The 15,793-nt window shown below is 36.7% G+C and overlaps 2 protein-coding genes across 9 annotated transcripts; one reads left to right on the top strand and one right to left on the bottom strand.

The window, feature by feature from the left end:
- The first annotated feature begins 10,543 nt into the window (after positions 1–10,543).
- Positions 10,544–13,311, top strand: LOC126618403 (uncharacterized). Of its 8 annotated transcripts, XR_007621691.1 has the most exons (6): positions 10,544–11,151; positions 11,201–11,250; positions 11,453–11,574; positions 11,676–11,835; positions 12,728–12,801; positions 12,938–13,311. XR_007621691.1 is itself a non-coding variant. In XM_050286455.1 (3 exons), the coding sequence occupies exons 1-3, from the start codon at positions 11,122–11,124 to the stop codon at positions 11,776–11,778; spliced, it is 408 nt and encodes a 135-aa protein (XP_050142412.1). In that variant the 5' UTR covers positions 10,544–11,121; the 3' UTR covers positions 11,779–13,311. The 8 variants fall into 8 exon arrangements, 1 of the variants encoding a protein (XP_050142412.1); XR_007621689.1 differs by having other exon boundaries at positions 10,544–11,250; XR_007621690.1 differs by having other exon boundaries at positions 11,201–11,574.
- LOC126618103 (uncharacterized) lies at positions 13,312–15,160 on the bottom strand. Its single transcript, XM_050286199.1, has 3 exons — positions 14,815–15,160; positions 13,713–14,676; positions 13,312–13,327 (listed from the first exon to the last, which is right to left on the bottom strand). Exons 1-3 carry the CDS (start codon positions 15,158–15,160, stop codon positions 13,312–13,314), a joined length of 1,326 nt encoding a protein of 441 aa, XP_050142156.1.
- Between the last annotated feature and the right edge of the window lie 633 nt (positions 15,161–15,793).

A 15,793-nucleotide genomic window follows, 5' to 3' on the forward strand; every position in this document is an offset into this window, starting at 1 on the left:
TCATCTACTTCCTCTCTTACATTCGCCGTAGTGACGGGTGTTACACCTGCGACAGAACTGAACACCTGAACTGCTGGAGTTTCCTTGATTCTGGAAACGAGAACCACCAGCGAATCTGCCTCCTCTCTGAGGTGTACCTGAGTTAGAACCCCCACTCGAGGATCCAGAGTTGTTTCCACTCCTTTTAAAATTCTGAGCCCTTCTCAGGCCAAGTGACGATCGCCCCATGTTATTGTACCTCTGAACATTCCCGCCAACATCCTCATCCTTATCGTTAGGAGCATTATGTAAATCTTCAATCCGAAGTAAGACCTCAAAGAACTCCTGGTAAGTAGCATAGGGAGTAGAGGTTGCTATAGTAATCTATTTCTTGCAAGTTCCCCTCTTAAACAAATGAAGCATCTCTCGGGGATTAGCAGCGGTCTCGGGGCAATAACGAGATAAGTCTGTGAACCTTCGATGATACTCAATGGCTGACATATTGCCCTGCCTCAGGTCTGTGAACTCATTCTTCTTACTATCCAAATACTCATGAAGGACAAATCTGGTCTGAAATAACCATTTGAAAACATCCTAATTTATAGCATCCGCATCAGATAAGAATCTCCTCTCATGATCCCACCAAGATTCTCCTCCTAATCGAAAAAAACCAGGTCGCTGTCTAGACCCATCTCTCTAGGGAAAGATTACCCTGCCTGTGCATAACTCGAAAAGTCTTCTCCACATGATCGAACCGTATCTCTAACTTCTCCGATCCCTCATTACCAAAGAAATCATTAATCTTCAGGCGAGATACAATATCCAGAGTATTCCTCTGGGTAGGACGGAGTGAAGACTGAATAGTAGTGGCGATAACCTCACCAAACTGTCCAAAGTCCAGAAAGTTATTCTCAGCTGGAGAACGTGGCTCTTTACGAGGTGGCATGGTTCTGACATAAGAAAACAAGAGTTAAAACACACTAGGAAGTGCAGGATTGTCTAAACCTATGCTCTGATACCAAACTAACAGATCCCGACCTGGAAAGGTCGAAGCGTGCTGGCCATCACCGTGAGGTGAAGTAACCATAAGTGTAAGTGATGCAAAAAGTACATAAAATTAAAACTAGTTAGAACTAAACAGTGAAAGAGTGCGCAATTCGTGGGTTCAACCCACTACAATTATTCAGAGCATAATAGACAGTGAGACTATGTAAGAGTAGTCAAAGCAATCAAAGTACACTTTTTACATAATAGTGATAAGTTCGTACGTTTAAAACAGAAGGAAATGTCAAAACTGCTGAGATTCCTCGAGTGCCACAAGAGTACAACTATTTAGGTCCTAAAGGGGTGGAAAAACAAAGTTGAGTGGGTCAGCAAAACAATGCTTATAAGAAAACCTTTAACTTTGAAAATACTAACCCCTAGTCGTAAAACAAGTATAGTTTCCTCAAACATACTACTCAAGTATATAAACGATAATTCGATAATATTAAAGCAGTATAATAATCAGAAATATGCCAAGTAATGATGTATCGAATGCCACAGTAATAATCATGTGATAATCAAGTATAGTTAAGTGCTCATCCATCTAAGCTGACACACAAGTTCGAACATATGGTTTCTGACACAAACAGGACTGGGTGTAATCAATATGCTCTAGTACTACGATCATGTGAAGACTGGTGCAAAAGCATATCACATATAAGTCGGATTGCCTAGTGCAATCTACTCGACAGGACTGGCACCTAACTTGGATCCAAGGCGAGTGAATGGTGCGGATGTGAACATACACGTGAAGGACTGGCCCTGGCCCTAGGGCGAGTACTAACACCAAGTGCAGCAAGATGAGCATGTACAAATATGTATGAATGCCATGACAATATTATCACAACCATATAGCAACATTTATCACAATATATATCACAATAACGATACTTGGTAAAACAAGAGTAAAAGTGAAGTAAATACGCATTTATGGAAACTATAAATATGTATAGGTATAAAACAACTGCCCACTCACAAGTACGTCGCTGGGTCGTAGCCCCTAAGCCTAGCTTGGCCTTGTGCTAGGTAGAGATGGGAATATACATATAAGGCTTATAACATCCTCACCCCTAGGCGATGTGGGATCTTACAATCCATGCGAGAAATCCAACTAATTCTCAAACGGGAAACTAAGTTTTTATGGAAGAAAAAAAAAACGTACAAAGTTAAGTACTATTAACTTCGTACAACAAACAACATTTTTTGTGCATCATGTACAAAAATGTTTGCATACAAATAAATTAAATCACATAAATTCTTAAACACAAATTAACAAAATTAATAGAAATTAAATTATTCAAGAAAATATACCCAACTCCAAATTTGTTTATCACCTGTAATCGTAAAAAACAACACCTATACAACACAAATTATTTTTGTTAGTTTTCTCTCACAAATAAAAACATAATTTAAAAATTCAAATCCCTTACTGAATATAGCCGGATGGATCGAGGAAATGATATGAGGTGGAGATGGAGGTGGAGGTTGAGGAGATGAAGAGAGGGAGATAGAGGGCAATGAGAGTTAAGGGAGAAAGGAGAGAAGCAGTTTGAAATTTGTTTTGCAGTTTCTGCCTCTCACGCTGCTGGAGAAGGGAGAAGGGAGGAGAGAGAAGTGAGAGGGACAGTCTGTCACATTTCGACTCCGTCATAGCACGATATTGTCCGCTTTGGGCCACGCCCTCGCGGATTTGTTCCTGGATAAGAGAATCTCACTACTCAAAATGCGTCATACTAAGAAGAGAGGAGCATGTACATATAAGGCTAAGGACCAACCCCCACCCCGCTGTTGTGGGATACTACTCAGTCTGCGAAGATCTCGTCGCGCAAAACATATGTCCTCAAAAATTTTGGCGCCAATCATTCGCTTCTCGTGTTTTAATTGCGCTACACAATTATCATGGCGCTTTAGTCCCTTTGCGCGGTTCGTCACTTAATATATTGTTTTTTTTTTTAAATTACTTCTTTTCACTTATTTAAAGAAAACATTAAAGAAATACTTCAAAATATTGTCCGCAATTGCATACTTTAAAAAAATTAATATTCGTCCATAAAAATAAAATAACACATCTATTGTGGTGGTACGTTAGGAAATTTGGTCTAACTCTGCACGTCGCTCGACATCATACTTTCACTCCCGAAAATACCCCTTGCACATGTTGTCGATGAACTTTATCAGCTTTGGATAGATTTCATCAATAACATAATTACCATGTTATGGAAAAAAATTAATTATTAATCAATCATTCCCTATTTAACAAAATTAAATATTAATTTACTAATCTGCACTTACTGCTAACTCATCCCACAAATACTTTTTCAACTACACTAACACCAATTTCCAAGACTCCCACTCTGTAGGACAAGTAGTCCTCACTAGTACTCCAACGTTATGCTTCAGCACAGTGTGGGCCTCCGTCCCATTACTAGTACATAAAACACTTTGCACGACGCAGGTTCTTCTTCGCGCAAAGTTAAAAAAACGTCGCGCAAAAATTAGCCTAATGAACCTTCCTCATGCGGCAATCGTTGCGCCAAGGCAGTGACAATAGGGTTTGCGCGACGTAGGTTACTTCTTCGTTGCGCAATTTTTTTTTTAGGCAAAAATATTTTTTATTTAATTTTTAATAAATATTGTAATTAAATTATACACAATAATTAATAAACCAATGGAAATTGAGGCAGGAAATATATGTTTTTTGGTAAAATTTCCACTAAGCATTGTTTAATGAATATTTTGTATTATCATTAATAAAAACAAATACATATAAGATCGATGTGGTAAAGCCAATACATTCATTACAAACCTAAGATATGTGTTTGAATATATTAACACACGTCCTCAAACTCCAAAAATACAAACTTGAATTCTTTCAAAGACGTGCAGATAAAAGCATCTTCCCTTTTGTACATACAATGTATGAAGCTCCTTCATCACTCCTTCATATAGCTCCTTCATGTATCTCACTACTTCACGCAGCTCGCTACAGTTTATGTAGCTCCTTCATCACTCATCATATCTCACTACACCAAAACCACACAACCACAAGTTTAATTATGATACAAATATCACTACACCAAAACCACACACCCTCTTTGTTCTAAATATGAGCTGCCATGTGATAAAACGTAATAATTGAGCCATTTCTCACTTAGACTCCAATAGGTTGCAGAAAAGATATAGGAAACAAAGGCAATATACATATTAAGGGAACAAAGGCAATGCCAAAGTTCATTACATTTAATAGTTCTCAAAGCAAACTGAAAGCTTAATTACATGGAAGATAAGGTTGGCTTGTAGCTACCATTTGAAATAAAAGCAATAATTCAATGATTAAATTGATTGACATCATGACAATATCATCAAGTTCATACCTAGCCAGCTAAGGTAGAAAGAAAGTTCGAAAGGATAAAAGGTCGTCATAGTTGGCAATTGGTACATGATTTATATATTGGAAATCTGCCTTAATCTGCTTACTAATCCTAAAAGTGTATCTTACGACATAGGCGCATTGCAAATATGAGACAAAACTCATCCTCTAATAACTCTCAAGCAAGCATGTAGCTAAAGAAAGATAAACAAATAATGTATGCATCATGCAAACCCATAAACACATTTAAAACTTGAAACAAAAATTTCGTAACGCTAAGTCCTCATACAAGTGATTCAAGTAAAAAACTTACAGAAGTTTCGCCCTTTTGGACAGGCGGATTATACTCAGGATCTCAATGCTCCGCAAACTTACAAATTGCGCTACCCCTTCATCCAAATCAACATCCCTTACAAAATACATCCAGAACTTCACAGTATTTACAAAATTCACTAATAAATTACTTGAAAAGTTAATGCACATTAACCCAGTTAAATATGATGCTCAGAAAATAACTAAACCCATTTAATTAGAGCAATGATATTTCAATACAAGATTATTTAAAAAACCAATGGTTCAAGAAATTACAGAGACAACATTGAATAGGGACATAGAGATGGAGAGAAATTGAGTACTTGAGTAAAAATAAGAGCGTAGAGACTAGATTTCCCTTTAGTACCTTCTGACACCCTGAAATTCGATATGTCAATTGCAAGGCATATTGCTGTCCACCACATCACTAATGTGCAAAATTGTCGCTATATCCAACATAGCAGTAAGTGTAATAAAATAGTGACCATTTTGAATAGGGGTGGTATGAACATAATTTATACTCTAATATCCACATCACTGTAAACCAATAAGACTTAAGAAAATGTAAAGTTCCTAATGATATTTTAAACTAAAAACAAATGACCAGAAGTTCAGAACTTACAAACTAGTAGAGAAAAAAAAAAGTAGCAGGACCCCGAGACATGAGTAGAGTATTAGTAGCTTGCACCGATGCGGAAATACAGGAAACAAGCATATTGCCAATGTAACCATCGGCCAGACAAATGAAAGAAGTGTTTGCTAGAGAGGCCTTCGTTTTACAAAAGTCCATGCAAAGAAGGCATCATTCTCAGAAAATACTTGGTCCTGCAAATAACAATAAACCATTTACCAGATGTAGTGTGTGGTGGTTAGAAAATACATGAAGAGAAGAAAGCATACAGAAAGAAAAGATTTAAACATAAGTAAACCTACTAAAGGGACATTTCAAAACACTCTCGTGTAAGTTCACCCATTTCCTCCATAGTTTTCAATGTTTTATAAATATAAAATCAAAACATTGCAATCTAAAGTAAAAACTACAAAAGGGTATGATAATATCACCACATGTAAACAGTACACAAATACAAAGTAAACATAAAAAGCGTAGTATGATCATAAAGAGTAGGAGTACATAGGCAATGCAGATATACTGAAACAGAAAAGCCGGATTTAGTCACCTTAAGTGGTTCCCAAGATGAAACGAAAAAACTAAAAGGCAAAGCCTGCAACTGCAAGCACTACAAGAAAAATGGCCTTTGGGCACAAAATTAAGGACACAAATGAGATGTTTGTGTTTGTTTAAACATCAATAGAGTGGAATCAGTGGCGAAGCCAGGATTTCTCGGGGGGAGGGGCGAACTTAAAACAGTGCAAGGTTATAAAAAAATAGCAACAACTAAATCTTTGTATATAATAATGTTTTCCATAATTAATCAATAAAAACAAATTACAATTGTTGTCGACGAGGTTTCATATCATGAAAACGTCGCATAATAGGCTCATTATCAATAAAAGCAAATACATCTCTCTCAATGTAAACAACCATGCTATCACTCAACAATTGATCTCCCATTTTATTACGCAATGGTGTTTTCACAATCTTCATAGCAGAAAAAGCTCTCTCCACCGAAGTGATTGAAACCGGTAACACCAAACACTAGTAGAAAAACATGTTTGCACGACGGAGAAAATTTTGTCGCGCAAAGTATTTTTGGGCGACGGAAAACACAAAACGTCGCGCAAACTGTCTTTGCGTGACGGAACTTTGCGCGACGAAGGTTGGCGTCGCGCAAAACAACTTTGCGCGACGCAGAAGTTCCTACGTCGCACAAAGTGGCTTTGTGCGATGCCAACCTTCGTCGTGCAAAGTTCCGTCACGCAAAGGCAGTTTGCGCGACGAAGATTGTCGTCGTGCAAAGTTTTTTTTTTTCGTTCTTGCATTGCCTTTTTCTTTTATGGTACCCACATGTGTAAATGTTTTAAATTGATGATCAAATTAGTTCATTGTATTCCTATAAGGTTAAAGAGTGTAGCTGTAAAAAAATCATCAAAATCGGAGTAAAATAACCGTTAAATCGTGATTTTTCATTTATAACCATCGTAAAGTTTTGTGCCGTTACTTGATCTTTGAATGTTTTTTTTTTGCGATTTTTGGTGTATGCGATCTCGAAGCATATACAAACAAGTTTGATGGTTGGATCGTTCAAACTAGCTTCGTACAATGTGTTTCCCATCAAAACAATAGATTTACTAATACTTGGAATTTATTAATACTTTCATCAACTATAACATAAGAATTTGGGGTATCCACTTGTGTAAATATTTTAAATTGACGATCGAATCAGTTCGTTGTATTCATATAGGGTCAAGGAGTGTAGCTGTAAAAAATCATCAAAATCGGAGTTAATAGAACCGTTAAATCGTGATTTTTCGTTTATAACCGTCGAAAAGTTTTGTCCCGGTACTTGATCTCTAAATGTTTTTTTTTTTTGTGATTTTTAACGTATGCGATTTCGAAGCATATACAAACAAGTTTGATGGTTGGATCGTTCAAACTAGTTTCGTACAATGCGTTTCTCATCAAAATCAATGGTATATGTATTTACTAAGTATATTTTCATTTATTTATTTTGTACTTATAACTTATAAGCACAAGGGCCAAAAAAAAAAATTGAAGACTTTGCGCGACGTAGGTACAACTACGTCGCGCAAAGCCATTTTGCGCGATGCAGAGGTACCTACGTCGCGCAAAGTCTTCAGTTTTTTTTTTTTTTGGGTTCTTGCATTGCCTTTTTCTTTTGTGGTATCCACTTGTGTAAATGTTTTAAATTGATGATCGAATTAGTTCATTGTATTCATATAGGGTTAAAGAGTGTAGCTGTAAAAAATCATCAAAATTGGAGTTAAAATAACCGTTAAATCGTGACTTTTTGTTTATAACCGTCAAAAAGTTTTGTACCGTTACTTGATCTCTAAATTTTTTTTTTTGTGATTTTTGGCATATGCGATCTCGAAGCATATACAAACAAGTTTGACAGTTGGATCGTTCAAACTAGTTTCGTACAATACGTTTCCCATCAAAATCAATGGTATATGTATTTACTAAGTATATTTTCATTTATTTATTTTGTACTTATAAGCAAAAGGGCCAAAAAAAAAAAACAGAAGACTTTGCGGGATGTAGGTATAATTGCGTCGCGCAAATCCGTTTTGTGCGACGCAGCGGTACCTACGTCGCGCAAAGTCTTCTGTTTTTTAATTTTTTATTTTTTTTTGGGTTCTTACATTGCCTTTTTCTTTTGTGGTATCCACTTGTGTAAATATTTTAAATTGACGATCAAATTAGTTCATTGTATTCATATAGATTTAAAGAGTGTAGCTATAAAAAATAATCAAAATCGGAGTTAAAACTACCGTTAAATCGTGATTTTTGGTTTATAACCATCGAAAAGTTTTGTCCCGTTACTCGACCTTTGAATGTTTGTTTTTTTACGATTTTTTGTGTATGTGATCTCGATGCATATACAAACAAATTTGACGGTTGGATCCTTAAAATTAGCTTCATAGAATGCGTATCCCATCAAAACGATAGATTCACTAACACTTAGAGTTTATTTATACTTTTATTAAGTATAACATAAAGATTTTGTAGTATCCACTTGTGTAAATATTCTAAATTGATGATCGAATTAGTTCATTATATTCATATAGGATCAAGTACTGTAGGTATATAAAATAATCAAAATCGGAGTTAAAACTACCGTTAAATCGTGATTTTTAGTTTATAACCGTTGAAGAGTTTTGTCCCGTTACTCGACCTTTGAATGTTTGTTTTTTTCGATTTTCTGCGTATGTGATCTCAAAGCATATACAAACAAGTTTGACGGTTGGATCCTTGGAATTAGCTTCATAGAATGCGTATCCCATCAAAATGATAGATTCATTAACACTTAGAGTTTATTTATACTTTCATTAAGTATAACATAAAGATTTTGTGGTATCCACTTGTGTAAATATTCTAAATTGACGATCGAATTAGTTCATTGTATTCATATAGGATCAATGAGTGTAGCTGTAAAAAATCATTAAAATCGGAGTTAAAACTACCGTTAAATCGTGATTTTTCGTTTATAACCGTCGCAAAGTTTTGTCCCGTTACTTAATCTCTTAATGTTTTTTTTTTTGCAATTTTTGGTGTATGCGATCTCGAAGTATATACAAAAAAGTTTGACGGTTTGATCGTTCAAATTAGTTTCGTACAATGCGTATCTCATCAATTTCAATGGTATGTGTGTATAAATATATTAAGTAAATTTAAATTTATTTATTTTATACGTATAACACTTAAGAAATTGAAAAACATGTATATTTATTAGTAGTTTTAAATTTATTGTAATTGTTATAAAAATATAGGGTAAAAGACTGTTTACTACCCTAATGTTTCGTGGTTTTCAACATTTAGTACATCAAGTTTTTTTCGTCTCAGAGTCATACCTAAAGTGTAAATTTTGGGACAGTCTCATACATCCGTTAGTCAAACTGTTAAGTTTTTCGTTAACTGTGACGTGGCCCACTGATTGGGCGCCACGTGTCATCCACGTTTTTTTTTTTTCTTTCTTTTCTTTTCTTCTTCTTCCTTCTTCTTCTTCTTCCTCCGACTGCAACTTTCTGCTTTTTTTTTTTTTTTTTTTTTCCTTCCTCCTTCCTTCCTCCTTCCTTCCTCCTTCCTTTCCCTTTCTTTCTTCTTCTTCCTTCTTCTTCCTCCGAAATCTGGGGAATGTTTTTTTTTTCTTTCTTCTTCTTCTTCTTCTTCAAAAAAAAAAAAAAAAAAAACACTTTCATCTTCCCCCAAATTCGGAGGAAGAAGAAGAAGAACGAAGAAGGGGAAGGAAGAAGGAGAAGAAGGAGGAAAAAAAAAATTGAATATGGGCAGATTCGGAGGAAGAAGAAGAAGAAGAAGAAGAAGAAGAAGGAAGGAGGAAAGAGAAAGAAGAAGAAGAAGAGGAAGAAGAAAAGATAAAAGTGTTTTTTTTTTTTTTTTTTGAGGAAGAAGAAGAAGAAGAAGGAGGAAGAAGAAGAAAGAAAGAAAAAAAAAAAAACAAACTTCCCCAGATTTCGGAGGAAGAAGAAGAAGAAGAAGGAAGAAGAAGGAAGAAAGGGAAGGAAGAAGGAGGAAGAAGAAGAAAGAAAAAAAAAAAAAAAAAAAAAAACATTCCCCAGATTTCGGAGGAAGAAGAAGGAAGAAGAAGGAAGAAGGGGAAGAAAGGGAAAGGAAGGAGGAAGGAAGGAAGAAGCAAAAAAAAAAAAAAAAAAAAAAAAAAAAACAGAAAGTTGCAGTCGGAGGAAGAAGAAGAAGAAAAGAAAAGAAAGAAAAAAAAAAAAAAAAAAAAAAAACGTGGATGACACGTGGCGCCCAGTCAGTGCGCCACGTCACAGTTAACGAAAAACTTAACAGTTTGACTAACGAATGTATGAGATTGTCCCAAAATTTACACTTTAGGTATGACTCTGAGACGAAAAAAACATGATGTACTAAATGTTGAAAACCACGAAACATGAGGGTAGTAAACAGTCTTTTACCCAAAAATATATTATTGTGGGCTTTATGTAAAAAAATATTGAATTTGAAGGCAGTAAAATTACATTTTCAGTACATTTTATAATATTTATAAAAAAAAAAAATACCTTACCTACGCCACGTGCACTCGTCACGCAAAAACCCATTGCGCGACGTCAAAAGGTAAACCTGCGTCGCGCAATGTGTGATAATTTTGGCGGTGCACTTGTTAAAAATAGGCGCTTTGTTTAAATTTTCGCTATCTGTGATAAACTCGAACTCTCTCTTCTCACTCGGTCTCCCTCATTCTCTCACGCAGGTGAATCACCCTCTCTCTCCCTCTCGCTCATATCGCCCTCTCTCTCCCGTTCGCTCACTCGGTCTTTCTCTCCCCAAACCAGAACCCTCCCTCTTTCTTTCCCTCTTTATTTCTGAGTTGTGATCAATCTGAACCCTCCCTCCTTCTTTCCCCTTCTTTCGAACCCAATCTTGAACCCTCCTTCTTTCCCCGTAGACCCCAAATCTCCCTTTCTTTCTTTCCCTCCTTCTTTCCCCTTCTTTCGAACCCAATCTTGAACATTTCACCGCAGACCCAAAATCTCCCTCTCTTTCTTTCCCTCTTTCTTTCCCTCGATTTACTGAAACAAAAGTAGGAAGGAGAAACTGTTTGATCATCAATGACTGGTTTTGTTAGAACGAGATCGAAACGGGTCACTTAGCCGCTCGACGACCGGGTGAAAGATAGACTCGTAGGAGGATACAGCTCCGGACCTAGTGACGCCAGCAAAGGAAGCGAGCACTCCGGCGACTACGACTCCCCCTGCCTCTCCGAGCTCATCCGCAGCTGGGTTTCACGACAATGAGTCCGACTCGGAACGAGTCGAATCGGGTATTGGGCCGTGGAAGGGACTTTTTGGTTTCTTCTTTTTCTTCTGTAGGTGTATGGGTAAGGAAGGGACTAATTAGGAACAAAGAGTGGGGTTACGAGGTAAGTCCATGGGTAAGGAAGGGACTAATTAGGAACAAAGAGTGGGGTTACGAGGTAAGTCCATATCTTCCTCAGTCAGAGTAATATTCAAATTAGGGAAAAGACGAGTCCTCACTATATTTCCTTTACATTTCCTTATTTGAGCACACTGTTAAGCGGCTTCTGCTTATGTTATCTTTAATTAACATTTCCATTTAAACAGGCTCAGAGGGTTGGCATGATCAACACAATGCAAGAAATGTGTAATGCTCCAGATGGGAAACACCTTAACAGCCTGGCATGTGTTGATCTGCTTGAAGTGATGCTCGTGGAACATCTGCAGAAGTTATTATTAATTCACATTGCAATATACGACTCGTTAGTTTCCTATGTTGAAAATTTGTTATGATTTTTTATTTAGCACTTTTTTTCCTTCACCTTGGCAGGGTACAGGACTCTTTTTCAGTCAGATTACTTTCACATGTAAATGAGCAAGTGACACTGCTTTGTTTTCTCTGGAAAGAATTTTGTTTCGTTATGAGTAATTAAGAGCATAATTGCAGTTCTTTTGGAGAATTTGTTTTCTCTGGAAAGAATTTGTTCAAGGTAAACCAACCAGTTCTTTTGGAGTTTTTTTTTTGTTTATTTTAGTGGATGGATTTAATCTTCTTTCATTAAGAGCATAATAGCAGTTTCTTTTTATGATGTTTGTTGAGGTAGCTGTATAATCTGATACATTCTAATGCAAACCTTCCTAGTATTGGGCCGTGGAGACAGCTCTATGCTTTGTTTGATGCTTTTCCAAACCTCACTTGGTGTTTCTCAATTCCAAATTTGTCAATTCGGAAAACAGGAATCTGTAATATGTCTTACAGCATGGTATTTTGGAGATAAAGTAGATCCCACTTTGTTGGCATTTATAGAAAGACCATGATGAAATTGTTTTGCATCTTTTCAATTTTGACGAATGATAAGTGTTGTTAATTTATGAAGTGATGGATCAACTTTTATATTATTATGAAATCTGTTGGAGAAGCAGAGTATATGGACTGATATGAAATTCGTAGACATACTTATGGCTTGGTTAACTTTTCAGTTATTTTTTTGTGATAATTTCTGTTAAGGAGAAGCAATGGAGAAAATGATAGCTACAGAAGGACTCGAATGCATTTCTTAAAATTCTGCACTTGCTCTAAACACCAAATAGACATCTGATCAAACGCTGAATGGTAATTAGAAGGATGTAAGAATGCCATCTTTGCTTATACATTGTTCTATGTGCACTATAAAATATTGAAAGAACAGAATGTCATCTTTCAGTATATACACGCAGACTCATTCGGTCTTCTCACAAAGTTTTGCAATTTTGTTCATCTGTATGTGTGTTTTGTGTATGAACATGGAGGTGTTCTTCTTGTACAAATTAAAATGTGAAAACGAAGCTATGAATTTGGTTTAGTTTGGTTTTTATTAATTTGATTTTTTTCTTCTTTTGCAGTTTTTGGTTGAAGGGTTTTGATCTTTTTTTAATCAGTTGAAAGCGATAGACGTGGGTTTTTATTTTGTGAAAAGGTATAAATTCTTCGCAGCAGATTTGCTCCTCCTCCTCCCCTTTTCTCTCACTCTCTATCATATAATATGGGATTTATTTTGTGTCCTATAATAGTACTTGTTAACTATATACATCTCTTTGCAATGAATGCCTCAGGATGTGGTGTTATATGCCTAAACACGTATATGTGCAGAGGTTGATGCATTAAAGGAGGAAGTGACAACGCTAAAGGGTCAGCTTGCGATCTAGGAAGAGCAGTTGAGGCGCAGCTGAGGGCCTAGGACGAGGAGATGAGGAACTATGCCGGGATGGTGAGAGACCTTGTACAAGACATACAGATGTCCGGCCTCCAAATCTCGCTACCACCACCTCATCTTGCTCCACCTTCGACCTCAGAGCCATCTTGTCGTGCCAATACCTAGTAGCCTGATGTATTAAACTTAGTACACTTGTAGTTTTTTCTTTTTTGTTCGGACATCTTGTATATACATTTTCATATATTTTATAATTAAATAATTTTGCTTGGTTAACTAATTATTCTTCAGACTTTAATTACAATATTTATCAAAAATTAAAAAAAAATACATTTTTGACCAAAAAAAGAGGTTTGCGCTACGAACAAGCGGGCTTTGCGCGACGCAGGACGTACGTCGCGCAAAGTGGCTTTGCGCGACGTACGACCTGCGTCGTGCAAAGCCACTTTGCGCGACGTACAACCTGCGTCGTGCAAAGCCAATTTGCGCGACACACGTTGGTTGTACGTTGCGCAAAGTCTAGCGTCACTGCCTTGGCGCGACGGTTAGCGCGCGACGAATGTTACGTCGCGCATACCTTTAGGCAACAATTTTTGACTTTGCGCGACGAGGTGCGTACGTCGCGCAAAGTGTTTTTCCTACTAGTGAAAGCCAATGTAAGAAACTTATACACTAACATATAGCTTTCACACTTCCCAGTCTTCACTAACTCTTTTGCAAGATCACTGATTCCTCTCAATGATGAAAACTCACTATGCATGTTCATATCTTGAAAGTAATTGTCAAGTTGAATTGGAAGATTCATGAGGTCCATACGATCAAAATCTTGAGGATAAAGTTGGGCTAAACGAACAATTTTTTCTTTGTCAAAAGATGCAAAATTATTCACTAGACTCAAACATGCCATACAAAGAAGCAACTCGGTGTTTACCTCATTGAATCGATCATTCAATTCCTTTAGTTGCATATCAAGGACTTGAAAATAGAGGTCTACACGATAGTAATGGAAGTTTGTGATTTTTGGAGCTTTACGCCTTGATTTTCCAGGTACGAAATGCAAATCCTCCATGTTAGGAATGACAATATCATGCTCCTCACAAAACTTTTCTACATCATGCAACAAGTCCCCAAAGTCATCATCTCTCAAGGATTGTAGTCTTTGCTTGCATACTTCCACTAACGCCATCGCATTCACAATATCCTGATCTTTCTTTTGCAATGCTTGTGATAACTCATTTGTAATTCCCAACATAAGTCTCATCAAGAAAAGGTGAAACACAAAATCAAAAGTTTGTATGTCTTTGAATAACCCAGTAACTTCACCGAGATTATCTTGGTTGCGATCACTTTTAATCCATTCAACCACCTCCACCACGGCTTCAAACACAACAATAATACTTACTATAGTACCATAATGCGAGTTCCACCGTGTATCACATGGACGCATGAGGCTACTTTCTTGATTTAACCCTTTACCCATTTCAAGATTACCAAGATGAAGAGCTTTTTGAATTTGTTCTTGTTGTTTCTCTCTCAATGCATCGCGACGCTTGCACGAAGATCCAATAAGATTCACCAATCTATTAGCATTGATGAAGAAATTGGCAACATCCTCATTTTCCTTTGCCACAAATACAAGAGCTAGTTGGAGTTGGTGTGCAAAACAATGAATATAAAATGCTTGAGGGTATTTGTTCAAAATCTTTGTTTTAAGACCATTTAACTCACCTCTCATATTACTAGCTCCATCATAGCCTTGTCCTCATAACTTGGACATACTCAAATTTGTTGTAGCAAACAATCTCTCAATAGCCTCTTCAAGTGAGCTACTAGTTGTAGAGGAGACATGTTGAACACCCAAAAACTTTTCAATTGTTTCTCCTTTTTTGTTCACATAATGCAATACCACCGCCATTTGCTCTTTATTGGAAGCATCACGTGATCCATCAACCAAAAGAGAAAAAAATGTACCTTCCATATCTTTAGTGATTGCATTAATAGTTTCAATAGCACAAGCACGAACAAGATCCTTTTGAATATCGGAAGAAGTATACTTGAGATTCTTGGGACCATTCTCAAACACAACCTTTCTAACTTTCTCATTATGATCGGCAAGAAATTGCATAAGCTCTATATAATTACCCCTATTGCTCGATTTCAAAGATTCATCATGCCCACGAAAAGCCAAACCTTGTCGCAACAACCATCTTGTGTAATCAAGTGCTCCACTCAGTAAAGTGTGATAATTAACGCGAGCTTCATCAGTTTGCTTGATCACAAATGTTTCAATGTGTTATTTTTGTGTCATCAAGTCTTTAGCTTGTTGCATAGCTTTATTATGAAGACTTCCAACACCTCCCTCGTGGACTCGAAAATTTTCGGGTCCTTTCCTCCAATTTGTAAACCCTTTTGTAGTGAAGATATCACTTCCACTACCACCCACTTTATCAAAATCACATTTAAAAAGATAGCAATAACGGAAAAATGCAGCATCTTTTACTATACTATACTCCAACCACTTAAAATTATCAAACCAACCTGTAATAAAACATCGATTGTCGCTAGCTTTCCTTGGCATGATGTGAGACTTAGGTGGACAAGGTTCCTTTTGAAGGTAGTATCTACGAATTGCTTCACGAAAATTAAGTGGATAATCAAGCATTCGACGTCTCAGTCCAGGGTCTGCCAGAAGATTAGCTAATATTTCATCCAACTCAGTAATCTCACTTTGTTGTGCACTACTCGGAATACTAGAAGG

Source organism: Malus sylvestris, chromosome 4 (assembly GCF_916048215.2).
Source record: "Malus sylvestris chromosome 4, drMalSylv7.2, whole genome shotgun sequence".
In the NCBI taxonomy this organism is placed as follows: Eukaryota; Viridiplantae; Streptophyta; class Magnoliopsida; order Rosales; family Rosaceae; genus Malus; species Malus sylvestris.